The 24681-nt window shown below is 53.9% G+C and overlaps 9 protein-coding genes and 2 non-coding genes across 11 annotated transcripts in view; 8 read left to right on the forward strand and 3 right to left on the reverse strand.

Annotated features, from left to right (window-relative positions):
* Nucleotides 1-68: 68 nt before the first annotated feature.
* On the forward strand, nt 69-1470 carry ATEG_09807 (replication factor C subunit 3; the record flags this gene model as incomplete). Its single annotated transcript, XM_001218428.1, has 5 exons — nt 69-205; nt 255-342; nt 397-571; nt 622-1008; nt 1061-1470. The coding sequence occupies 5 exons, from the start codon at nt 69-71 to the stop codon at nt 1468-1470; spliced, it is 1197 nt and encodes a 398-aa protein (XP_001218429.1).
* Nucleotides 1471-1663: 193 nt separating this feature from the next.
* On the forward strand, nt 1664-1735 carry ATEG_10423. The gene has a single exon. It is a non-coding gene; the product is annotated as a tRNA-Glu (tRNA).
* A 14-nt stretch (nt 1736-1749) lies between these two features.
* On the forward strand, nt 1750-1821 carry ATEG_10424. The gene has a single exon. It is a non-coding gene; the product is annotated as a tRNA-Glu (tRNA).
* A 783-nt stretch (nt 1822-2604) lies between these two features.
* On the forward strand, nt 2605-4047 carry ATEG_09808 (uncharacterized protein; the record flags this gene model as incomplete). Its single annotated transcript, XM_001218429.1, has 1 exon — nt 2605-4047. The coding sequence occupies one exon, from the start codon at nt 2605-2607 to the stop codon at nt 4045-4047; it is 1443 nt and encodes a 480-aa protein (XP_001218430.1).
* Nucleotides 4048-4861: 814 nt separating this feature from the next.
* ATEG_09809 (DUF3431 domain-containing protein) lies at nt 4862-5560 on the forward strand (the record flags this gene model as incomplete). The annotated part of the gene is made up of 2 exons (XM_001218430.1): nt 4862-4908; nt 4933-5560. The coding sequence occupies 2 exons, from the start codon at nt 4862-4864 to the stop codon at nt 5558-5560; spliced, it is 675 nt and encodes a 224-aa protein (XP_001218431.1).
* Nucleotides 5561-6081: 521 nt separating this feature from the next.
* On the forward strand, nt 6082-7600 carry cwc27 (putative peptidyl-prolyl cis-trans isomerase; the record flags this gene model as incomplete). Its single annotated transcript, XM_001218431.1, has 2 exons — nt 6082-6663; nt 6872-7600. 2 exons carry the CDS (start codon nt 6082-6084, stop codon nt 7598-7600), a joined length of 1311 nt encoding a protein of 436 aa, XP_001218432.1.
* A 671-nt stretch (nt 7601-8271) lies between these two features.
* Nucleotides 8272-10698, reverse strand: ATEG_09811 (uncharacterized protein; the record flags this gene model as incomplete). The annotated part of the gene is made up of 2 exons (XM_001218432.1): nt 8272-10180; nt 10247-10698. 2 exons carry the CDS (start codon nt 10696-10698, stop codon nt 8272-8274), a joined length of 2361 nt encoding a protein of 786 aa, XP_001218433.1.
* Nucleotides 10699-11938: 1240 nt separating this feature from the next.
* Nucleotides 11939-12988, reverse strand: ATEG_09812 (putative aldo-keto reductase (AKR); the record flags this gene model as incomplete). Its single annotated transcript, XM_001218433.1, has 2 exons — nt 11939-12625; nt 12722-12988. 2 exons carry the CDS (start codon nt 12986-12988, stop codon nt 11939-11941), a joined length of 954 nt encoding a protein of 317 aa, XP_001218434.1.
* Nucleotides 12989-14236: 1248 nt separating this feature from the next.
* Nucleotides 14237-14966, forward strand: ATEG_09813 (putative GPI anchored protein; the record flags this gene model as incomplete). Its single annotated transcript, XM_001218434.1, has 2 exons — nt 14237-14591; nt 14647-14966. 2 exons carry the CDS (start codon nt 14237-14239, stop codon nt 14964-14966), a joined length of 675 nt encoding a protein of 224 aa, XP_001218435.1.
* Nucleotides 14967-20391: 5425 nt separating this feature from the next.
* Nucleotides 20392-22376, forward strand: ATEG_09814 (putative R3H domain protein; the record flags this gene model as incomplete). Its single annotated transcript, XM_001218435.1, has 2 exons — nt 20392-21346; nt 21445-22376. The coding sequence occupies 2 exons, from the start codon at nt 20392-20394 to the stop codon at nt 22374-22376; spliced, it is 1887 nt and encodes a 628-aa protein (XP_001218436.1).
* Nucleotides 22377-24206: 1830 nt separating this feature from the next.
* htz1 (histone H2AZ) overlaps nt 24207-24681 on the reverse strand; it is a gene marked incomplete at both ends in the record, with an annotated part of 857 nt that continues 382 nt past the window's right edge. Inside the window, 2 exons of the mRNA XM_001218436.1 lie at nt 24207-24454; nt 24518-24587. Coding sequence (XP_001218437.1) covers nt 24207-24454; nt 24518-24587 — 318 coding nt within the window. The remainder of the gene's footprint in view (nt 24455-24517; nt 24588-24681) is intronic.

Genomic DNA, 24681 nt, shown 5'->3' on the forward strand with positions numbered 1-24681 from the left:
CGTGGATTGTGGGTTTTTTATGGTATTGGAGGATATCTACAGCATATTGACAGGTCACGCTTACTGCCATGTCTGATTACGAGGATGAAATGGACGTCGATGTCCCCTCCAAGGGCGACGTCCAGTTTAGTTCGGACAATGCCGGTAAAAAGGCAAAGCGACCTGCTGCAGACCTTCCGGTCGAAGCTCAGGATAATTTGCCTTGGTAGGATTGGGTGATATTGTACGATTGGAAGTTTTCTAACAATTTACAGGGTCGAGAAGTACCGTCCAAACACTCTTGATGACGTCTCAGGCCACCAGGATATTCTGGCTACGATCAACCGATTCATTGAAGCAAACGTATGCATTGACATCAATTCTGTCGGAGATAGCATCCGCTGATTGTGTTCTTAGCGACTCCCCCATCTCCTCCTATACGGGCCCCCAGGAACCGGAAAGACGTCCACTATTCTCGCGCTCGCGCGAAAGATCTACGGAAGCAAGAATATGCGACAGATGGTGCTCGAGCTGAACGCCAGTGATGACCGAGGTATTGATGTTGTTCGAGAGCAGATCAAGACCTTTGCCAGTATGTTTCCGATCCCGTGTAAAATGAGAGATGATGTTAATACCCCCTAGGCACGAAACAGATCTTCTCCATGGGACCACAGTCAGGTTCCGGCAGCTCCTCTCTCGCTTCCTTCAAACTTATCATTCTCGACGAAGCCGATGCCATGACCTCGACTGCACAGATGGCTCTGCGCCGAATCATGGAACGGTACACGGCCAACACACGCTTCTGCATCATCGCCAACTACACGCATAAGCTCTCGCCCGCTCTCCTGTCCCGATGCACTCGGTTCCGGTTCAGTCCGTTGAAGGAGCCAGATATCCGGTCCCTCGTGGATCTGGTGGTGGAGAAGGAGCAGATCAACATTCAGCCAGAGGCGGTGGACAGCTTGGTGACGTTGAGCAAGGGCGACATGCGACGAGCATTGAATGTGCTCCAGGCCTGCCATGCCAGCAGTAAGGATGTTCATCCGCCCAATTGAGGCTTACCACTGACAGGTTCCTGCAGGTATTCCCCTTCCCATGAAGAATGCACCGAAAGACCAAGTGCGTCCCGAGGCCGAAGTGATCACGAACGAGACGATTTACGACTGCATTGCGGCACCATACCCGGCGGATATCCAGGAGATTATGACGACACTGCTCACGACGAGCGATATTACCTCATGCCTAAACACGATCAATACGCTGAAGGCGAACAAGGGACTGGCGCTGGCGGATATCCTCGAGGCTCTGGCCGACCAACTTCAGCGATTGGAAGTGCCACCGCAGACGCGGATTACATGGCTGGAGGGGTTGGCAGAGATCGAATGGCGACTGGCAGGAGGAGGATCGGAGACGATGCAGACGGGAGGACTGGTGGGAGTGGTGCGGAATGGGTGTGAGTTGTTAGGGGAGAAGGGGGTCGTGTCGACATGAATAGGTACCTAGCATTGCGGAGTTCGGAGTTTGGTATTTGAGACAAATATGAAATTAATTTCGTCCGAGTGTTTTAAGTATTATAGTGTTCTTTATCTTAGTGTGGTGGACGAGATATGGAGTATGGACGGTGTAGAGCTGTCTAAAAAGGAAGATGGAATATAAATCAATTTGAGAGCTCTTTCTTCAACAATCCGGTGTGGTGTAATGGCTAACATCGCTGTCTCTCACACAGCAGCTCGGGGTTCGATTCCCCGCACCGGAATGTACACCACCTTTTCCGGTGTAGTGTAACGGCTATCATACCTGTCTTTCACACAGGAGATCGGGGTTCGATTCCCCGCACCGGAATCTCTTTTTCTTTTTATTTGGTTCCCGGAGACCTCCGTCTATTCATTCATATTTCTTCTGCCTTTCATTCCATATTTACTAGTTGCTGATTTGTTTTTTTACCTACACTGAACGTGGTGGATACGAGGGATTGCATCAGATGGTGCATGTGAGTCATAGTGTGAGTAAAGTACAATACTCCGTAGACAAGACAAGCTTTGGTCAAGAGTGATTGACTATGTATATATGTCTACTTGAGCGTGCTGGATATATATTCCGCAGTATGTATGTCATCAATCACCACGGATATACTGAGTAATTGACTGACAGAAATTCAAATATGTACAATCTATCAATGTGTTTTCTATCTACGGCCCCCTCCGATGGCGGACATACTTCTCCACCAGGATGCATCCTTATCACCACCCAGCATTAGCTAATATTTTCTTCTTGCTTGCATTCCCCGCATCGCCATCCACTCATCGCTCTGCAATGGCTCGATCTAAACCATTGGAGAATGACTAGGGACTGCCCGAAAACACCCTCAAAGCTTCACGAGAGCCCTAGTGGCCTGCCTAGAACCCTTCAGGCATGGGCCCGAATGATCGAGAGTCTTTTAGTCCGGCTCCATCCCGCCGTCCCTCCAGTGTCATCATGATAACGACTTTCTCCGCGGCTGCTCTTGGATTGTCGCTCTGAGACCCTCTCCCATATATACCCCACGTCAATCCTTTCCACCCTCTTCCCTCACTGTTACTACGCTTTTCGCCTTCAAGATCCATATCTGAGCCGGGTCAATTCATCATGCGTTCCACCTGGCAGCCGTCCAACATCGCTCTGGCCCTTCTGGCCATGCCGCTGGCCCTCCCAGCCTCTGCTGAGAAGGTCCTGGGCGCCTACATCTTCTCCCGCCATGGTGACCGCACGGCCAAGGTGTTGGGGAACACCGAACTCACCGACCTGGGATACAGAGAAGTCTACCAGAGTGGAGGCTACTGGCATGACCGATATGTCAACGCCAGCTCTTCGCTCCAGATCGAGGGCATCAGTGACAAGATCGTCAAACTGAGCCAGGTCAGCGCATCGGCGCCCTCGGACGATGTCCTCCAGAACTCCGCCATTGCCTTCATGCAGGGAATCTACCCCCCCGTCGGGTCCTCCGCCAGCGAGACCCTGGCCAACGGGACCACCGTCGAGTCCCCTCTGAACGGCTACCAGTTGATCCCTCTGAACCTCATTGAGTCTAACACCGACAGCGAGGACAACACCTGGCTGCAGGATGCCACCGGCTGCCAGAACGCCGTGGTCAGCAGCGACAACTACTACAGCTCCACGCTGTACAATAGTCTCCTCGACTCCACCCACGACTTCTACCAGTCCCTCTCGTCCCTGCTGAACAGCACCTTCGCGCCCGACGAGATGAGCTTCAAGAACGCCTACACCATCTTCGACTACCTGAACGTCGCCTCCATCCACAACACCACCAACACGCCCACCTCCGCCCAGCTGGACCGTCTCCTCCAGCTCGCCAACATCGAGCAGTACAACCTGGCTTACAACGCCTCCGAGACCGTCCGCGCCATTGCCGGCGCCCAGCTGGCCGGTGAGGTGCTGGAGGCCCTCAACAAGACCATCACCTCCCAGGGCAAGACCAAGCTGAACATCCAGCTCGGCTCCTACGGAACCTTCCTCTCGTACTTTGGCCTGGCGCAGCTGCCCGCCGCCAACGTCAACTTCACCGGTATCCCGGACTACGCCTCCACCATGTCGTGGGAGCTGGTCACCAACTCCACCGCCGATGGCTTCCCCGACGCCTCGGAGATCAGCGTGCGCTTCCTCTTCCACAACGGCACCATCACCGGCTCCTCCAGCCCCAGTGAATACCCCCTCTTCGGCCAGTCCAGCACCACCATCCCCTGGACGGACTTTGCCGACCAGACCAAGAAGTTCGCCGTGATGAACGATGAGGAGTGGTGCCAGGCCTGCGGAAACACCGACGGCCAGTGCAAGTCTGTCGCCGGCGGCTCGGGCTCCGGGTCCGTCTCGGCGCAGTCGTCCGGTGATGGCGGCGTGTCGCGGCCGGTGGCCGGTGTCATCGGCGCCATGGTGACGCTGGCGGTGGTTCTGGGCCTGGAGGCGCTCCTCCTGGCGGTGGGAGGCTTCCGGATCGCGAAGAAGCAGAAGGCGACTGCGACTGCGGTTGCGGCCCAGCAGATGGCTGAGGATAAGGCTGTGAACAAGGCTTGAGTTAGGATAGATAATGTGTTACGAGTGATGGGTAGGACAATAAAATAGGAGAATACATGAATTCACTTTGGTGTTGTAGTCGAGGTGCCTGTCCCGAGTAAATAGTCCATGATGCGACGATGTGACCATGGAACATGGTGGAGCGGGACGTCCACATCATCGGTGATGCGTCTGTCCACCGCATCTTACATCACCGTCGCAGATGTAGATGACCCCCGGAACCCGGAATGGTTCGACTTGTCCTCAGGTTCTTCTTCCCCTGTTTCATTCTTATGGAGTGTCCTATGCGATGAGATCATCACTCACCCACACAGGACTGTTCGCATGATTTATTGCAGCTCGCAACTGCTTCAGATCCTGTCTGGTTGTAGACGGGCGCATAATACTAGAATCCGTGTCCTACCGGAACCCAGTCCCATCTAGCGAAAGCAGAATGGTGTGAAGATGCGGGCGACCCAGCGCTTCGCAGCAGCAGTCTTGGTGGTCCTCCTCTTATGGACGATCAACCAAGTATGCTTTGTGCGATCGGAATGGAAGGAATCCAGTGCGATTCCTCCTGTCGCGTACGATCGAACTACCTGGCGCATCGCTCCAGAGAGCGCGCAACCCAGCCTCCAGCGACTTACTCCGTCCACCGGTCGACGACGCCCATCCATCTCGGACCTTGCTCCGTCGCGGAACAAAGACATCGGCCCGGTGCAAATCATAATCGACGATGTATCTCGTGCCAAGGTAGCCGCTACAGACCGTGTAGTGGTAGTCGGGAAGCGAAAGGAAGAGAATACCGACTGGGTGATTGATGAGCTGCCCGAGTATGCTCACCTGCTCCCCTGCTCCTTCGACCCTCATCAGACAACAAAAGTATATACGTACTGACTCGAACAGCTGGCAACATGCTATCTATACAGTCGACGACCCCAACGCGCCCCTCCGCGTGACCAAGAACAAAGGCAAAGAAAGCAGCGTATACCTACAATACATAATCGACCACTACGACCGGCTGCCCTCGACAATCGTCTTCCTCCACAGCCACCGCGACGGCTACCCCGACGCCTGGCACACCGAGTTCGACGAGCACAGCAACCCGCTGACTGTGCAGATGCTGCAGACGGACTTTGTTCAGCGCAACGGCTACGCCAATCTGCGCTGCAATCCCACTCCGGGATGCCCGGACGAGATACGCCCGTTCCGAGCGACGGCCAACGAGGACCATCTGACCGAGCTGCTGTTCCCGATGGTGTGGCAGACGTTCTTCAATAACACCCGCGTGCCGGAGGTGGTTGCGACGCCGTGTTGTGCGCAGTTTGCCGTGTCGAGAAGCCAGGTGCGGCAGCGGCCGCTCAGTAGTTATCAGCGGTATCATCGCTGGCTGATGGAGACGGATCTTCCGGACGATGTGAGTGGGCGTATCATGGAATATATGTGGCATATTATCTTTGGACAGGATCCGGTGTATTGCCCAGATATGGAGCAGTGCCTGGGGGATGTATATGATTTGGCATTTTCATTTTGAGTTGACAGATATTTGAATATATCCTGTTCATAATTTCAATTAGAGCACGAAGACTTTAGTGGTACAGACATATTCATAGTACATGGTAGGATCTAGTAAGTGTATGTTGTAGGAGGTGGATGCCGCACATGACGTACCGCGAAACTTCAATTTTGCTTCAACTTCAACTTCCGTCTTCACCTTTTCTCTCCCACTCCACCTCCCTCCACCCGCCAGAATCATCTGGTCGGAGTATACTGTGTTCAACCCGATTGACGCATTGAATCATTCTGCCGTCTGAACGCCTACCTCGATTCCGATTCTCGATGCGTTAAAGCTCACCACCGATCCACCTCTCCTCCCTCTTACTCCGAAAGACAGCCTCTCCCTCCCACCAGCTCAAAAACAAAATGTCCTCCCATTACACCACCGAACCAAATCCCACCGCCTCGGCGACCCTCAATACCACCTTCGGCCCCCTCCACATCTCGCTGTTCGCGTCGCAAACGCCGCTAACATGCCGCAACTTCCTGCAACACTGCATGGACAACTACTACGCGGGGACGATCTTCCACCGCATCGTGCCAGACTTCATCATCCAGGGCGGCGACCCGACCGGCACCGGCGAGGGCGGCGTGTCCATCTACGAGGACCCGGAATTCGAGTACGACCCGACGGCGCGCGATCCCAACGAGAAGGTCGTGCTGCGCGATGAGCTACACAGCCGGCTACGCTTCAACCGCCGCGGCCTCGTCGGCATGGCCAAGAGTGAGGACGGCTCCTACGGCAGCCAGTTCTTCATCACGCTTGCCAACGCCGAGCGCGAGCTCAACGGCCAATGCACGCTGTTCGGCCGCATCGAGGGCGACAGCATCTACAACATGGTCAAGATCGCCGAGGCCGAGCGTGTCGAGGGCTCAGACCGTCCCGTCTACCCCGTCAAGATCGTCTCTTGTGAGGTCGGCGAGCTGGGCCCGCTGGCCGGTAAGGTCATAAAGCGCGACCTCGCCGCGAAGAAGGCCGCCGGCGCTGCGGCAGAGCAGCCCCCACCCAAGAAGAAAAAGAAGGCCAAGGCCGCAAAGACACTCCTCAGCTTCGGCGACGACGCCGACACCGATATCCCCGTGCGCCCAGCAAAGCCCAAATTCAACCCAAACCTTGTCACCGACGCGAACCCCCCATCCTCCACCACAACCGCCCCGTCAGCGCCAAAACCCCCACCCCCCTCCACAAACCGAGACACGCAAACGTCCGCGGTCGCCGTCCCCCGACCGCAGGAAACGCCCCAAGACCCCCGAGCCGGAAGCCCAGCTGCCCCTGCCTAACCCCGAGTCGCCCGAGCGCTCGCCCACTCCGCCGCCGCAGTCCGGCCGGCAGGCGTTCCTGTCGCGCACGAACGCCGAGATCGAGAATGTCAAGGCCTCGATGCGCCGCACCGTGCAGATGGGCCCAGCCGACTCCGGCCGTAAGCTGTCCGCGCTCGAAGCCATGATCCCCGAAACGGCGATCCGCGGGCGCAAGCGTCCCGCGGCTGGGACGAGCAGCGCCGCCAACGGCATCACTGGGTTTGGTAGCGGCGCTGAGCGCGAGGCGCTCAAGCTGTTTAACGCGTTCAAGGCGAAGCTCGAGAGCGCTGATTCTACCACCACGAGCAAAACGCACACCAAGGGAAGGGAAAAGACCCCCGAGAAACCTGCTCCGGCGCAGGACGCGGACGACGAGGAGGCGCAGCTCTGCGACCTGCATTTCATCGCCAACTGCCAGTCGTGTAAATCGTGGGACGACGGCGCGGAGGGCGACGCGGCTGCGCCTGCGGACGACGGCGACGCGGGCTGGTTGTCGCACGAGCTGCGCTTTGGGAAGGATACGCTCGGCAAGGATCTGAAGTGGAAGCAGCAGCATCCGGACGATGTCGACTCGTTGATGGTGATTGATCCGCGGGAGCGGGAGAAGGAGATTGTCGGCGGTCGACGACGGGGGCTGGAGCGGGATCGCGAACGCGATCGAAAGCGTGAGCGGGTGGGTGATCTGGAGTGGGAGCGGAGTCGCAAGAGTAAGTAAGGAATCGTGTATCTATGGCATCCATCTAGTTATAGACAGCGAGCATGTAGCAGTGTACTCTATCTATATTACTGTTTGGCTACGCACGCATATATAAAGAAGTAGGTACCGCTATCATTAATCATTCTATGTTCAAGAGCGGTTGAATGACAACCACCATTACATACAGTTCAAAATCCAAGCAAGGCCTTATGTTATGATATATTGTTTTCCTTGCCGCTGGCGTTTGCGTGCAACAACGGGAGAAACGGTCTTCCTTGCCGCGTCGTTTGCGTGCAACAATGGGAGAAAAAGTCTTCCTTGCCGCGGCGTTTTCGTGCAACAACAGAAGGAAATGCCTTCCTTGCCGCGGGCGTTTTCGTGCAACAATGGAAGAAAGGAAGCAGACGAAAGGGGCGTGTATAAAGTAGGTAAGGTAGGTAGTAGGGGCTGTATCTAATCGTCGACGCAACGCAGCGGTGGGACACGGTATAGAACAAGGCAGGGGAACGGTATCATGCATCATACTGGCCTGGCCTGGCTTGGCTTGGCTCTGAACTCGACGTCGGAGTCGTCTCGTCTCGCATCTCTTATCTTGATTTGTTTATGGAGGCCAGTCCCCGTCTTCTTTTTTCCAGTCAATCCATACGCAACGCCGTTAGTAGAACGTCATGCAAAACGAAATAACACTCTCAAGCCTTCTTGCGCCGCTTCGCGCCGCCTCCAGGACCCTTACCTCCCTGAGAATCATTCGGTTTCGAGGCACCGCCGTACTGCGGCGGTGTCTCCATGTTGTTGCTGGGACTGGTTGATTCGCTATCGGTCAAGGTCTCGATTCGTCCCGAGTCGCCGCCGGGATATGGCGGGTTGGCAGCCGCGCCGCTGCCCGTGTTCCCTGTGTTGCTGCCGTAGCCACTGCCATCATAGCCCGGGTAGAAGCCCGGGGTTTGCTGTTGAGGGTTCGATCCATCGAAAAGCTCACCATGCTCAGGGATGTGGTCAAAATCAAACAGTTCGTTGGTGCCGTCGTCCGCGGCGGTGGTGGTCTCGGGGTGTTCGGTGGGGAGGGTGCCGGAGCCTATCGAGTCGCCAAAGTCCAGGTTGTGTTTGTTGTTCTCGAGATCGCCGACGTCGGTGAAGTAGTCGTTGTTGAATATTTGGTCGAGATCGAGCGGCGGAGGCGGGACGTTCCCGTCCGCCCCGACCCCCGGGATGGTGCCCGTGGGACTGAGGGGTTGCAGGAGGTTGGTCAAGTTCTGAACGGAGCGGTCTTGCTCCGCTTGCATCTTCACAAGGTTGTCGATCTCGGCGCTCGTGTTTGCAAGGCGGGTGGTGTAGTTGTGCGGCATCGGCGGCGGGTGAGGGTTGATTAAGGCGTTGTTCGAGGGCACCGGGAGATTGGTGTCGGTAGGGTGCGATTCGTTGGCCATCAGCCGAAGCATGTCGGCGCGCTGGTTCGGGGTGAGGGGGACGTTGCCCCCGGACGTTTCCAGGGAAGAGAGCACGTTGGGGAAGTCGGCGAAGCTAGTCGCAATCCCGTTGCGCGCGTTTGAGTTTTGAATGACGGACATGATGTCTCGCTGTGGGATTTGCTGAGACGACTGTGCTGTCTCCTTCGGCCGAGGACTGGTGTCAAAGACCTCCTCGACAAGGCCGTGCTGGGTTGCACTGGGTTGCCGAGTGTGGCCCCGAGACGAGCGGTCATACGTGCTGGCGGGCGACAGGGTCGCCGCGCGGCCGTGCGGTTCTGTTACTGGCGGCGCCTTCAGAAGCAAGGGTTGCTTCTTCATCGTTCGTTGTGTGCTAGGGCTATTCAAGTTGGGAGCACCGAGGGTGCTCAGCGAATAGTCATCGCCCACATCGACGACGTTACCTTGGTCTTGTGAGATGGCTCCTGCAAACGAGTTGGCGAGATTTTGCGGGCCGTCTTGTCCCTGAAGACTACGGTTGTAGACCGTAGCCAAGAACGTTAAGATGGCGTTGATGGAGTTCTCATGACGAGTGTGCTGTTCCTGGAAATTGGCCGCCTGCGCGTAGAGCTGTTCATGCTCTCTCCGCAGTTTACTGATCGTATTGGAGATGACTTGCTGCTGCTGGCGAATGGCTTGCAGTTCCCGGTACACCCCCGCGAGCTGATCCTTTTGCATGAAGCCCCCTGTGACCAGGGACAGCTGCCGGTTGCGGGCTCGTTCATCGCGCGAGGCCCCCGTAGCGTCGTCGTAATCATCATGCTCATGATCATCAACATCCTCGGTCTTCACACGCACGTTGCCCTTGCCAGATTTGCTCCCTTGTCCGGCAGTGTTCTTAGGCTTCTGGATCAGCCATAGCAGATCGGGGTGTCCGCGCTTGAAATAAGGGTTGGCGTATTCGCTGGGACTTTTATTCTTCCGTTCGCTGGCGCGCATGGAGTTGTCCGAGAGTCCGACCTTCTTATGAAACCCGTACATGTTCAACTGACGGACAAAGGATGCGTAGTTGTTGTGCTTAAACAGCTCCGGGATAAGCGTCTTCGCAAACTCGTCCTCGTCCAACACGATAAAGGAATTACCGTCATCAGACCATCTGATCAGATCGGTGTTCTTGGACTCGTCCAGGAAACTAAAATTCAAGTCAGTCGCGCGTGTCCGGCGGCGAACCCCCAGTCGGACGGAGATGTGGACTTACCTGCTCAACTTCTGTACAAAAGGAGGAATTTGTTTCCGCTTCGCCTGCGCTTCCCGTTTGGCGACCAATGCTCGTTGATACAGCTCGTCGAGACTCTCACCCCAGCCGCCTTCCCCGGCAGAACTTCCATGGTCTGAAAAGCCGGTCGGCGTCGGTTCGTACCCGCGACCCCGGGTCGCCACCTGGCTCGGTGTTTGTCGGCGCGCCAGTTGGGTCGACGCCGTGGCCGTGGTCGCGGGAATCTCTTGGTTCGACGAGAAGGCGGCGGGGCTGTACGGTGTCGCATCAGGGAAGGACGAAGGATTGACGGCGTTGGCGGGTTGGTTCTGGCCCCATTGTAGAAACTGATCGTTCGAGATCGGAGAACCAGAGGTCGGGGTGTAGCTGGAGATCTGGTTCACTTGAGGGTGAACGACGGGGGCGGTGCCGGGTGCAGGTCGCTTGCGGCTCATGCCTGTAGGACTCATCACCGACGCGGTGATGGCCGAGAGATGCCAGAAAAGAAGCGGTGATTTGGAAAAAGCTTGGTCGACGCCGCGCTTTGATGGGTTGCAGCGTGGAAGAAAATCGCAGATGAGTGAGCGACAAACGCTTGATCGTCGTGCAGCCTAGCGTACCCGGACGTGGTCCGTATGGCGGGGAACGGGGTTATGGCGAGATGCACCGAACGACGCGACGAGTCTGCCGACGAATTTCAGGGGTGCAGTTTTCGTTCGAGGAGCACGCGCAAGACGGGTCGTCTCGAGGTAATCAACGAGTATCGAAGCGCGAACAGTGCGATGATCCTGTTGCTGGCGAACGGGCAATATGAATGGCGGTCGACGCGACGGGCGCGGCGGGCGCTATAACAATATGGACTCCAACAACCACCGGGGACTCGAAGGATTCAATCCGCACAGTGTAATCGAATGATTGAAATGAATGATATCAACCTCAGTCGTCAATTGCGCTTCGGTGTCGCAGGTCGCAAGGGAGGGAGGAAAGCTGGTTAGGAAAGTTCTGGCGACCAGAGATCCATGCCCGAAACGGGATCCACTAAGTTGTCCTGTACCCAGGTACGGGCGCAAAGAAGAAAGGGATAGGAGGGCGTGACAACGGCGAAACTCCGGAATGACCGAAGAATTGGCCAGGAAGATAGCGGGCGAAGGATGACAAGGGGGTCGATGGAAGATGCGAAAAAAGCGCAGAGTGGTTGACAGCAAAATCTCGCTGTTCTGCTGGTTGGAGATGCTTGATGAGATCAGTCGCCCGTCTCAAGCACTGATTGGGCGATGCGGATGACTCAGCCGACCGTTCCACACGTGCCGCGGGTGTCCTTTTTGGGCGAGAAAACCTTGGAAGGCCTCAGTTTCAGAGGGCAATAATGGGGAGAAGTCGGATGTTTTCCCTTCTGGATACTTCCCTGGGCTTCGACGGCATTCTACGGGGCTCTCTCGCACCACCCTGTTTTTATGCACGACTAGGCTCAATTGCTTGCCTAACAAATTGAACAGGTTGAACTTCAATGAGTCTGAGCACAGGGTTGCATCGGTTGGTAGAGAATGTCTAGTGGAGGTATGAACATGCTCGTCTAATATCTGTAGGTATATACTCCGTACACAGGGATCCTAACAAAGGACGGAAGATGTCTTGTACAAAGGCCAATCAATGCCAACACGTACAGCGGAAGTAAATAGGTTAGAACATCTACCTTCAGAGATCGACATGGTCCCCCGTGAGATGTTGGAAACTGCCCATTATCCGCTCCCACATGTCTGGATGTTCATGGGAGAACTGCTCAACCTTCTTTGGCGCAACAAGATCGGCTTCCATATGAGCTCGTTTAGTCGTTCCGTTCAACAGAGTCGTACCGCCGAGCCCCAGAACCAAACAGTACAGCGATGCTGCCGGACTGATACCAACATGACGAGCTAGCGACTGAACGGCGTCTGACCGAATCAACTCTGGGTTGGCGGTTAGCGTCCAGAAACTCTGGTAGATAATATGATTGTCCCGACAGAAGGACCGCAACGGCACATCGAACTGCGTGTCTCCATAGAATCGGTTCTGCACCACAGCCGGCTTCACCTTCACAAGTGGATACAGCTCTTTGAGAATCGGCAAAGTGCAATTGGAGATGCCTAGATTGCGGATTCGATGGGGGACGTAGGTCTCCAAGGCCGACCAGGCTTCCAGAGTCTGAGCCATCGTCGGTAGCGGGGAATGGAGAATGAGCAAGTCAAGATACGCGTCCTGGGCACTTTCCGGTGCCTCTGAGGGGCGGAGATTGTGGAAGGACGACCTGACGGAGGCATGGACCTGGTCGGTCACTGATGCCTGGGCATCATATGGCATGTTGTCCGGATTCTGTCCATTCACGGAAGTGAATTTCGTTTGAACCTGGCAGTCGTCAGCCGCAGTCTCTCACGATGACTTGCAAGCAAATTCTAAAAATAGGCGACGCCTTGGGTAAGTGACTTCGAGGTCGACACCTACATGAAGATCTTCTCGTCGGACGACCCCGTCGCGAATGGCTCTGCGGATCCCTTCTCCGACGAGATCTTCACGATAATGCTTCGGTTGGGCCGCGGTGTCCACCGCACGGAATCCAGCATTCAATGCCTGGTGGACTAGATCCGTCGTCTGGTCTTTCTTCCAGGCAGTCCCATAGATAAACACGGGGAGAGTGACAGGGTGGGCGCCTTGCACGGGCCGGAGAGCGTACTTTTCCCACGACATCCTGCCCACGGTAGCTCGAGCCATTCTGCGTGATCTCTGACCGACACAAAGATTCAAGGTTGAGTAATGGATAGTGTATGTAGGAGGCAGTGTTCTGGTGAAGGTCAAGAATAACAACAAGAGGGGTCCATCAGACACCTGACCTCATGATGATCTAAGAGCCAATCAAACATCCTGTCGTATAGATACCTTTTGGGTACTATTCTGGAACAATCAGACAATCGTCAGGGCTAGAGTATGCAAAACACAGGCAACATCTTTCCCTTCTCTCTCACTGGCCTCGCGGAGACGTTCTAAATATATTGTTGTTCCCGTCCTGCGGAGAAGTCCCTGGATCGACGGGGCTCTCCGGGCGTGACTATGCATGTATAAAGGCTGCGGAGAGGCTGTGCACTGCTCGGCAGCTGCAGCTCCACCTCAATTCATCCTTTCTCCAACTAGTTACTCCAGATGGGAATACGGTGGCCTACTCGTAGGAGTACAGGGAAGTTGCTAGCATTGAAGTCAGGGTGGTCAGGGTAGTGTTGATATTGGATTCTGCTGATTGGAAGTGATATCATTGTACCCTGGGGTTCTTTGCCACTCGGACTGTTCCGAGTCTCCCGGCCGGTTGTATATACATTGCAAACAATTATGAAACACATCAGATATACATACCTTACCTTGCTCTATTGAGTTCACTCAGTTCGGAGTAACTAATCGGGTATCATAATGAACCAACCTCCCTTTCCGGTATACTCAGCCGATCATCGCCAGGGTCCGAAAACCCCCATCGTGGCGGTGGAAGAACAATTCCCCCACAGACCCTTTTGGTAGCGATGATGGAGGATCTTCGCTTGGCAGCATGCAAAAAGGACGACAATGAAGTCAGGCAACTTCGTTCAGAGGCCCTGGATTGGCGACTGTTGCCCAACCCACGGTTCCCTGCCCCCGACGGCCCTCTTGGCAGATGCATTAGGCGAGGCTTAGAGAAATTTACCTGAAGCCGATCGCTATTATTCCCTTGGGTGAGGTCAGGGTTTCGGCATTACGGCTGCGACCATCATGTCTGGGCATTCACCCCCAACCCGGGGATCGTCGCCAGCGGCAAATATAGTAACATGCCATGCGACAGGTTATATTAAGCCCGTCACCCCAGCCTGTCGACTCAATCTGTCTACAAGTTCAGCATCAAACAAATCGATCAACTCCAAATCTTGCGATTAATCGTTCCCAGATTTCTACTCCATACAACTTTTCTTTGACCAAACACCGTCCCTTGCATCCATCATCATGCGTGTCCACCAGCTGTTGGCTCTCTCCGGTCTCATGCTCATGAGCAATGTCGCCGCCGGCGCCAAGCTCGAGCATGACGATGTCCCCAATCGCTGCTGGAACGTCTGCGGCCCCGTCGTCGGCATCGCCAACAAGTGCGACGGCATGCACCACGACAACGATAGCGCGGAGATCAAGTGCATTTGCGACTGGAACCAGGCCCCCAGCTTGGTTCCTCTGTGCGAGGCATGCATTGCCGAGTATCGCAGCAGCAACAACACCACCTCCACCCACGACCATGACAATGATGATGACCACGATGATGACAATGACACTGATCACGACAACGACCGCAACGATCCCCATGACAATGGTATGGAATCATTCCCTTCCTTCCAACTTGTAAAACAAGAGGCTAACTTTCGCAGACGCATATGACATCCTCACCTCCTGCAAGCTCTCCACAACCAGTTACAACCCCAGCGCCGCCACCTCTGCCCTGAGCTCCACCGGTACCTCGCCTAGCACTGCCGATGCGACTGCCACTTCGACTGGTTCTGGCTCTGGCTCCAGCTCTGGTTCTGGATCTAGCTCTGGATCTAGTTCTGGATCCAACTCCGGCTCTGGCTCCACCACCAGCAGCGGTAGCAACGCGCAGACCACCGATAATGCGGCTCCTGCTGCTTCCGTCCCCAAGGCTGCGACTATGGCCGCTGTGATGGGCCTGGGATTCCTTGCCTGGCTGTAAACGGGTGTCGGGACCCATGGAGTATTGTTTATGACTGGGGAGTGTACGACTTGATGGGTTCACATGTTGACATGATATCGGCTAATTGGGTTTGGATGGGTTGTGTTATGCGAGATGATTCTATTGTCATGTCTCATTTATACCATAGAATGAATAAGTTTGTTTTACAAGTGAAGTTCGACTGAAACCAAAATTCGGATTATGTGGATGTATCTCTGATTGAATGGCTGTATTAGACGGTAGACGTCAAGAGTAATATCGACAGAAATGCGCTCAGCTACATGTGCCGCACAAGGATTTCCCTGGCACCACAAGAATACAGCAGTATTTTATGCACAAACAGTCCGGAATATATACCCAAGGCCACTCATGCATGTGAACGGAAATTCTCCCACATCCAATGCAAGATGATTGACGGCGACCTGAGCTGCATACCGCGTATGTACATTCCGCTACAATCCGTTCCTTGCTTAGCAGCCAAGTTTTGCCGAACATCGTCGAAACTAACTGAAATTCAGCTTAGCAAAATACATTCTGATACCAAATGATGTGACACTGAAGTCTTGATCATGGTCCTCCAAGAGCAGTGTAGATCGTACACTACTCCCTAACATCGATCGATACAGACCCGACAGAAAGCTTGAACGCAGGAATGTAGATAAACTCCCGCACGCCCAGCGACACGCCATCACATTCCAAAAGAAGGGACGCTGGAGACTCACGCAGAACAAGCATAACTGACCAAACTCTAGTTAGGTTGACAGAAGCGTCGTCTCTGAGTTCGAACGACTCATGATACAGACATGGTCTGTTCGAGCCGACAGCCAACGCCAGACAAAGATCCGCAGTGCGGACATTCGTATCTTTGGCATACATATGTGCGGTATGTCCCTCACATCTTCGCTGCACGGTCTGCAGGAGCGCATTGCGTAAAGAGTCTGTCCGTGTTCAGGTTCTCAGGGCCCCGGTAGCACGATGCAAGGCGCCGGAAGAGGTGAGAGAATCTGATACCCGTGGCTCAGCGATCCCTTGCGTGTCTTGATCCAGGTCATGTCATACAACGGAGGACAACGTTGCATTCTATGTACTGGGGTGCTTATTGAGGTTGGTTGTGAACAGACACTTTTTACATATCACTGGGGAGCATTCTACCGGTGGGCATGTAGAATGGAAACTTGGTGGTCATGCACTGTGGTGGTGTAGAACTGTTTGGTTCAAGTAGGTTGACACCTGAGACCGTTTAAGGGGCAATGGACGGTGCCGCGCATGTACTCAGACGATGTCAAGCAGTCTTCCTCCGTCCGAATGGTGGACATTACTCTTAAACACAAGCATTGCATCTAATCGGCGGTCCAATGAACAGATGAAACCAAATCGCCGCTGCAGCCTGATGTCTTTGATGTACTCCGTATGGCGTGCAGACGGCTGCCGGACGTTGCCACTCTGAGCCACACGGATACCTAGGCAGTCTTCTTACTTTCACGTAATTCTTCATGTTACCTGATGTCCGATATGTTCACGGGCGATATGGATGACCGCCTCTCAATGCCCGTCCTCGGCTTTGGTATGGCATTCGCATCTATCAGATTGGTCATATGGCGTAGCCACCGCCAAGCGGGCTGCATGCATGGGAGGTCAAGTGAGACTCCTCACCTGAGACTATCTATCTACTGGGCCGCTTACGACAATCATTCGAATCACGTAATGGGGATGAGCAGCAGGCCTCCCCCTGTTGGTAGGATTGTCGTTGCTTACGGAGGACGGAGGACGAGGACGAGACGCCTGGAGCTCCTGACGATGATCCAGAGCGATTTATTCCTCCCCACTCGCGGCCTTCTTGGTGTCTTCCAATTCCCATTTCCATTTCCCTGGTCCCATCCGGGAGGGGCCACTATTCGTCGTGGAAACAGACTAAGAATGTTCTATAGGGGCGCTTGGGATTTTAGTCCACGCCGGGATCGTCCAGGCAGTGCCCCCCCGAGCCACGCTACGGGGTAGGGGGGGTCGTCTCGACAGGGAGGGAGGACAGCCCTGGGAGGGTCCTCATAAGGCGGGCCTAACGCATGCAGTATGCCTTCGATGTGCAGTATAAGCTGGTTTATATTGTGGGAGGGAGCCTGTTGCAGTGACTGACAGATGACACATGCGGCCCCTTGACGGTGAAGGACAGGAAGGATTCCCGGCCATCCGCGGAGGGACCCGTTCAGGAGCCAATCTGACGTCTCCATCGAACAGGTTCTGGTGACACTCTGGTGGGTTCTAGCGTGGGTGTTAATGCCAAACCGCCGATACTTGGCTTCCCCATCGGGGAGCTCTACGGGGACTCCCCTCCGCCACTTCTCCTGTCTGGTCTAACTAAGTGTTCTGGATATTTTACCTAGTAGAGAGCTTTACTTTTTCCATGCCCTGATTGGTCGGAGCCGAGGCGTCCGTACGTAGGCAGTGTCTGGGAGCGTTCGATTGTGTTGTTCGACTAAGGGGTTGCTCATCTCGGAGGACCGCGCCATCGGACAAAGGGCGTGTCAAGTAGATAGCGTAGGTGAACAATGCTCAAGCATCGATCATAACGGTAATAAGAGGGGAAAATATGAGCAGGGAGAACAGCGTCCGTGTCATTACGAATGTGGCAACCCCCGTGCCGCAGACAGTAGGGAGTTGTCAGGAGTATCAACGAGTCAGTCGCCCGCCGGAAGCCGGAACATCTACGTACCTGTACACTACGGAGTATGTACGTAGGGTCGAAATGACCCCGATTACAGGGTATGATGAGGATGACAGCCTCTGACGTTCGGATCATACACTGGCCTTCCGGATTCGCGAGAAGGAAGATCAGGATGAGCTCCTGTGGACACGGAAGCTCCCAGTTCGGAGGTGATGGTTTAATATGGAATTGCCTTACCCACCCAGGGCGGATCCCAACCCACACCCTGAGGACGCGTTAAAGCCACCGGCCGGAACCATCACCACAGGTCCGGGTGGGAAGAGCCAACAGGAGGCAAGTCCGGGACTAGTGCTTCATCTAGTTCCTCGTGGAAAGGGGAGTCGAGCGAGAATGAGGGTCAGTGATGGTTAGCCGGGAGTGTCCCGGAGCCAGGAACGAGGATTGGATCTTCATGGCGGCGTGAGGGAATTCCGGCTCCAACCACACTAAGAATCTCTCCGGCCAACACCCCTAATAATTCCTACTAGTCAGGTAGTTAGCTCCCCGTGCTGGGAGAAGGGGAAAGAGGGGGACATGCCCAGGCGGGGTGGGATGAAATGGAGGTTTTGTAAGGGGGTCGAGAGACAGGTCCCTCTCAGTCGGGCTGAAACAATCGAAGAGGGGAAGTTGAAAGGAGCTTGTGGAAGACGGTGAAAGCTTCAACGAGAATGGAGTGCCTTATTATTCATTCATGAAGGGGTTCTGAAGCTACTGTACTCTGTAGGGAAGAGGGCCCTGTGGGAGGGGCAGAGATGGATGGGGAAACTGGAGAAGGGCTATGATACCTAGGTACATACGGAGTAGGTACCTGTACTCCGTAGTACTATGATGCTCCAGGAGGATGATGGCAATTGGAGGTCAGTGGCTCTTGATTTTTGCCTCCAGGGGCAAAATCGGAGGGCGCCCAAGGTTGGTATCCATATAAATATGTAATCATCACCATGGTGAAATCACTGAATTCATACCTATCGATCGCGCCCTGCAGCCCGAGGCGAATGTGATGTGGTGATTGCTTTTTCCCTCTTCGAATTTGGCCTCTTTTTGAAACATTGGATGCTCTTTACCGAGGCGTGCAAAAGTACCTTATAGACCATCCAGTGGTGGACTCCCCTTTTTGTTGTGTTTTTGTTTTTACTCTGTATGGAATCGTGCCCACTTCTCAACCTTTTTTAAGATACGTTGCCTCCGCCACTAAGGAGAGCCGACGAGGAATTTAAGATTACCCAAAATTAAAAATACCAAAATTCACCCGGAAAGAATCCAGGAGACTGACGGACGTTCTTATTCTTAGTGTTGTTATTATTATCATCCTTATTACCGTTGTTATTATTATCGAGGTGAAAGAAAGGGAACCCACTCGGCCAGACTCCTGAGCACCGAGTATAGGAACCGGAAAATCCACAGGGGATTTTCATGCATCATATAAGAGTGGGAGAGTGGCCGCTGTCCCAACCACGGGAAACGCACGAACAGCATCCATATCCGCCACTAGTGAGGAGAATTCTCTGGATCGGATTCGATCTTCCCGTTGCAGGCCCAAGTGACTCGTATCAGAGTTGACAGTTGGATCGGTTGAACTGCATCCTCACCAATTGATACATTCAATTCAATTGCACTAGATACCTGCATCTTCAGGTCCGTCCGATCTGTGGTGATTCACCTGTAAGTCCACCCATGGATTTCCTGCATTCATCCTCTTGGGGTCTCTGTCTTGACCCTCGACCTTCATATAATTCTTGCTCTACGTGAAGAGACGCTGATTGAATGCATTCAATGCATACTAGACCTCCCCCGCTAAACCCGATTGGGCGGCCCACGAACGGTGCAGAGCGTGCTTTTTCTCCCCGTCTCCCGGACCACCACCACCATTTCCACTTCCCTCACCACCACCACTTCTACTCTTTCTCTCTCTCTTTCTCCCTCTTCCTCTTCTTCCTCCTCTTCCCTTCTATTCCCTCTCTTCACCCGCTTTTCCCCCTACTCCCCTCGACCACCATTCATCCCTCGAGATTCCCTCTCTCGGGTGGCCTTTATTTTCTTTTTTCTTCCTTTTCCCCCCTTCCCTTTTCCTCCCTAATCTTTCCGGGGGGATTCGGTTTGATGATCTATTTTTCGGCCACGACCTCGTCCCCGTTTGATATTTGATATTGCTTTTTCCCCTCCTATCTTTTCTTTTCTTTTCTTATAATTCTTTCTTGGAACCTCCCAAGAAAGACGACAGAAGGAAAGGAAAAAAACAAAAGGCTCGGAAACTCCGCCGGAGGACACGCTGACCTACGGATCCTGGATGACCCCCATCTCCATCACGAGACAAATAATTCTACACCTTTGAGCGGTTGACCTGTGGTTGTTGGGCTGATCTCGCGGATTCTGTTCAACATCGGACTATCGCTGATCTGATCTATCATTTACCTCGGTGTTGGTGTTTTTCTGGTTCTTGTCGTCAACTACCAGACATTCACCACCCCTTTCCGTCGCAAATTCCTTTTTCCCACCCCCTCCGAGAAAGGCCCACGCTTCGGTTCCCCCCACCACCAACCATCGTCAAACTGTCGCCTTATCCTCCTGAGTTGTGACTTTCTGCGCCGGTACGGTCGCTCCTATGTTCTGAGTAGTCCGCGCAGTCTTGATCGGGATATTGAACGGGTTTTGTGTTGTGGTGGATTTCGGTGCCCACATTCCTCGGTTTTGCTTGTGCTCTGAGATCCTCTCGTCTCAGCCGCCATGAGTTATCAACAAGCGCAGGACATGTATCACGATAATTCCTCTGCGCGGTCGCCGGGTTCCCAGCGTCACCAGCAGACCCTGCATCGTCAGCCATCCCGACAGTTCGACGCCTACGGTCCCATGCCGGTCAACCTCTACGATGACCCCATGGCTCGCTATGACACCGGCCGATTGGACCGCTTGAACCCGTCGCTGCACAACAACTCTTATGCTTATGATTTGCCCGGCTCTCAAACCTGGAATCCAAATGGTTTCGCAAACGCCCAGGCCCTCGGGGGCATCCGCTCCGCCTCCGCCAGTTTGAAGACCACCTCTCGCCCTGGTCGCGCCGGTCTCCCCACGGTACGTCCTGCCTCGCTCTCCCCTCACCCCCTCTCCCGCGCGAATGTGCCTAACGACTATCGACAGACTTGGCTCGACCAACAGCCTGGCATTCCCAGTCCCTTCTCCAACCTCGGTCCTGGCCCCCTCCAAGGTGGCGCAATGCGCTCCGAGCCCTCCGGGACCTCGGAGGGTGACGATGAGTTGATCCCCACCGCCATCGTCATTAAGAACATCCCGTTCGCTGTCAAGAAGGAACAGCTGGTGCAGCTGATGACCGAGCTGAACCTGCCTCTGCCCTACGCGTTCAACTACCACTTTGACAACGGCGTATTTCGGGGCCTGGCTTTCGCCAACTTCACCTCTGCCGAGGAGACGGCCACCGTGATCGAGGTTCTGAACCACTTTGAACTTCAGGGTCGCAAATTGCGGGTCGAGTACAAGAAAATGCTCCCTCTTCAAGAACGCGAACGCATCGAGCGGGAGAAGCGCGAACGGCGTGGCCAGCTGGAGGAGCAACACCGGCCCATCGCTACCACTCAGCTGCAGACCCAGAGTTCCATGTCCTCGTTGGCTTCTCATCTTCCCGCCACGTCCCCGTCTCCCGTTTCTCAGCGGGGTCAAAAGCTGGGTAAGTAGTCAAAATAGTTGTGACATTGTGTTCTTTTGTCCCCCCTTATATTGTTTTCCTTTCACTTATTCGCGAAACTAATGTGGCGCTATCTCTAGAAGTCGACTTGAACGACAGCACCACGCTTTCGTACTACTCCCAGCTGCTTCTCTTCAAGGAGGATCCCAGTCGCGACACCTTGGTCTTCCCGTCCAACTTGTCCCCCATCCAACGCCGCACGGTGCATACGCTTGCTCACAACATGGGTCTGGGACATGCTTCTCGCGGCTCTGGTGATCAACGACAGGTCCACGTTTTCAAGGTCGCGCCGGGCTCCAACGTGAGTCCCCCGCTGTCTTCCATTCCGGCCGCGGTACCCCCATCTGAGTCCGCTCGTCGCGGTCTGAACCGTGCGGCTACGATCGATTTCAGCGAAGCGCGCCAAGAGGGCCCTGGACCGTACAACACCCTCCGTCAACAAGCGTCGGGATTCTTGGGCGTTCTGGACTCGCCTGGGAACTTTGGGAACACACAGAACCTGCGGGCCGCCAAGTCCTTTGCCGACTTGCGCTCGTATACTCCATCTCCCGTGCCTTCTTCGGCGAGCTTTCCTGCCGCCCTGCAATCGAATGGAGCGCGCCTTCAGCACTATGATGGCGCGACCAGCGGCGCTTCCAACACTCCGACTCTGACGCCCGCCCCGTCCGGATCGTCTCTTGGCATGCAGCGCGACGACAACCTGCTGATGAACAGCTTGAGCAACCTGTCTCTGGGAACGGGAATCGGAGGGCCCAATGCGAGCCCAAGGAGATTGCGGGGTATGTTCTCTTGGGAACAGCCGGAAAGTCAGTCTTCCAGTGCTGGACCCATCGGTAGTAACCGATCCATCGGAGTGGGATTTGACGGACAGACACAGGAGCGCATGCCAATTAGGCAGCCGAGAGGCCCCCTGCCCGAGAAGGGCCCTGGTTTTCGACGCCAGAACGGACACCAGCCGCGTGGCAGCGACGAATTACGCACCAACTCAGGTGTAGAGATTATTGTGGAGTAAGAACCTTTATGATGGGCGATGAAGACGACGAAACTTGTTAGATTGCTTTGCCACAAGACGCATACGACTCTTATATCACGAGGCCCTGATCCTGTACCGCGATTACTGGCTTACGATTCGATGAGGGATGACGAGACGACACTCCACCAAGAGAACCCAACCAAAAGAAAATCGTTTTTCTTTGCTCTAGCCAAGTTTTAGACGTTTTATGGGACAGCCCACCAGGCACACGCTATTTGCACCGACGCTCTATATGTTTTTGTTTCTCGGGGCGACATATGAAAAAAAATCTACCACCAAAAAAAGACCGCTCTTCCACCGTTTGAGACGCCGGGCGCCTTGCATGCAGAAGCATTATTCATCTATTTATACTCTTATTTCTTTCTTCTCTTTTCGAGCAGTGTCTGTCGGCGGAAAGCAAAACAACCCCCATTTTTTATCTACAAGAAGACTACGACGGATGACAAAAAAGAATACCGATGTCTTGTTACTACGGCAAGAGAGACGACATACCAGCATTTTGCATATTGTTTGGCTTTTGTATATGGGGCGACTGCATTGCTTTTTAATCTGTTTTCCCTTCTCTTCTTTTTCCTCAGCTGTTTCAATCTCGACCACGGGGCGGTTTTTGTCGCTGTTTGCGGGAACTTGTCGGGTGGATATCCGTCCATGATGCACTTGTCCGCACTTCTCCTCTTACATGCATGGCTTTTCCGATTCCCCTCCACGCAGGGGGGAATGGTGGCAGAGCTGTGGGTGATGGTGGATGGCTGAGTGGACATGTCTATTCCCACTCTCGACAGTGTCCTCTCTCCACACAGGGTTGGCTTTTGTTTATTATCCCTCGATTTGCAACCAGGTGTCTTGCTACTTCTAATGGCCTTTCGATACCATCAAGGCCGCTCCTGTTTGAGATATTATTCCTTTATCGCCCTAGGAATCGTCTTTAGTACTCTTACCTCTCTTCTCAAGATCGCCAATAAATGTATGTGTTATATTGACTGGATCTATCGAACAAACCATCTGTTCATTCCAACCTGCCAGACGCGTAACTAGAATGTCCCTTGCAGATAAACAGATCATCGGCTTCGATGAGAACATGCGTGCTCCATTGTATATTTCTCCGCAAGGCAGACTAAAGATAAGGGACAGTAATAAACGTGAGATATATTTCCGAAAACACGCTTCATCCTACGAGGTTGATTAAAACGTCCTACCGATATACCATTGACAAAGCCAAACAATATTCGGCGTTTTATCAGTTATATTAAGCAAAACTAGCCTACTGATACAAATCACGTCAAAAGGACGAAGCACTCAACACCGTCAATCAATTAAAACACACACATCACAAAAAAGGAACCAGCAGAAGAAAAATAAGAATCCAGGAATATAGAACCCGTTCCCCACTACCGAGATACCCTCTTTTTGACCCATTACAGCGCCCTGGCAACTCGAGACAAACGGTATAAACGGAGCATATAAAGCGGAGAAAACAGACTCGAAAGATCAGCAAAAAGGAGAATAACCATCGGGAATAGAGAGCAAAGTTCGTGTCGAGCTGCAACGTCGTAGAGCGGAGAAAAGGGATTGAACGCCAAATAGAAAATGTCGACGGAGAATCGGTATAGTTGTCTGCTAGGACATCTGCCCTTGCGATGGTGCCCTCTTTCTTTTATTTTCGGTTTTCCTTTTCCAGGTTTGGCCGTCGTCCACCACTTCCCTCCCGTAACCTATCAATTTGAACCAGTCATCAAGGTCGTTCGTCGCAGCAGACAGTTCTCGATCGTCATCTAAAAACGCCATAATCGTGGGGGTATCCGCCGTAAATTAGGAATCGCTCTTGCCCTTCTTCTTCTGCTCCACCTTGAGCAGCAGAGCACGGTTGATGCGCGGCAAGACACCACCGAAGGCGATGGTGGCGCGAATCAAGGTGTCCAGCTCTTCGTCTCCGCGGATGGCGAGCTGCAGGTGACGAGGAGTGATACGCTTGACCTTCAAATCCTTGGCAGCATTTCCGGCCAGTTCGAGAACTTCAGCGGTCAAGTATTCAAGGACAGCAGTGACATAGACAGCAGCTGGGAGGGGTTTTGTCAGCATTTGGACTTCTCAGATGTTTGTTTTGCGACCGGGTAGCTTACCCTTTGCGCCAACGCGCATCTTGTTCTGCGTGTTGTTCTTCAGAAAACGCTTAACACTACCGCGGGGGAACTATTATCAACAATAGTCCGCAGACTGACTTGCCAAGTGTGATGAATTGAAGGGTGAAGACGAAGAAAAAGTACAGATGGTGGGGCAGGGGTTG

Source organism: Aspergillus terreus, genomic scaffold, assembly GCF_000149615.1.
Source record: "Aspergillus terreus NIH2624 scaffold_15 genomic scaffold, whole genome shotgun sequence".
Lineage (NCBI taxonomy): Eukaryota > Fungi > Ascomycota > Eurotiomycetes > Eurotiales > Aspergillaceae > Aspergillus > Aspergillus terreus.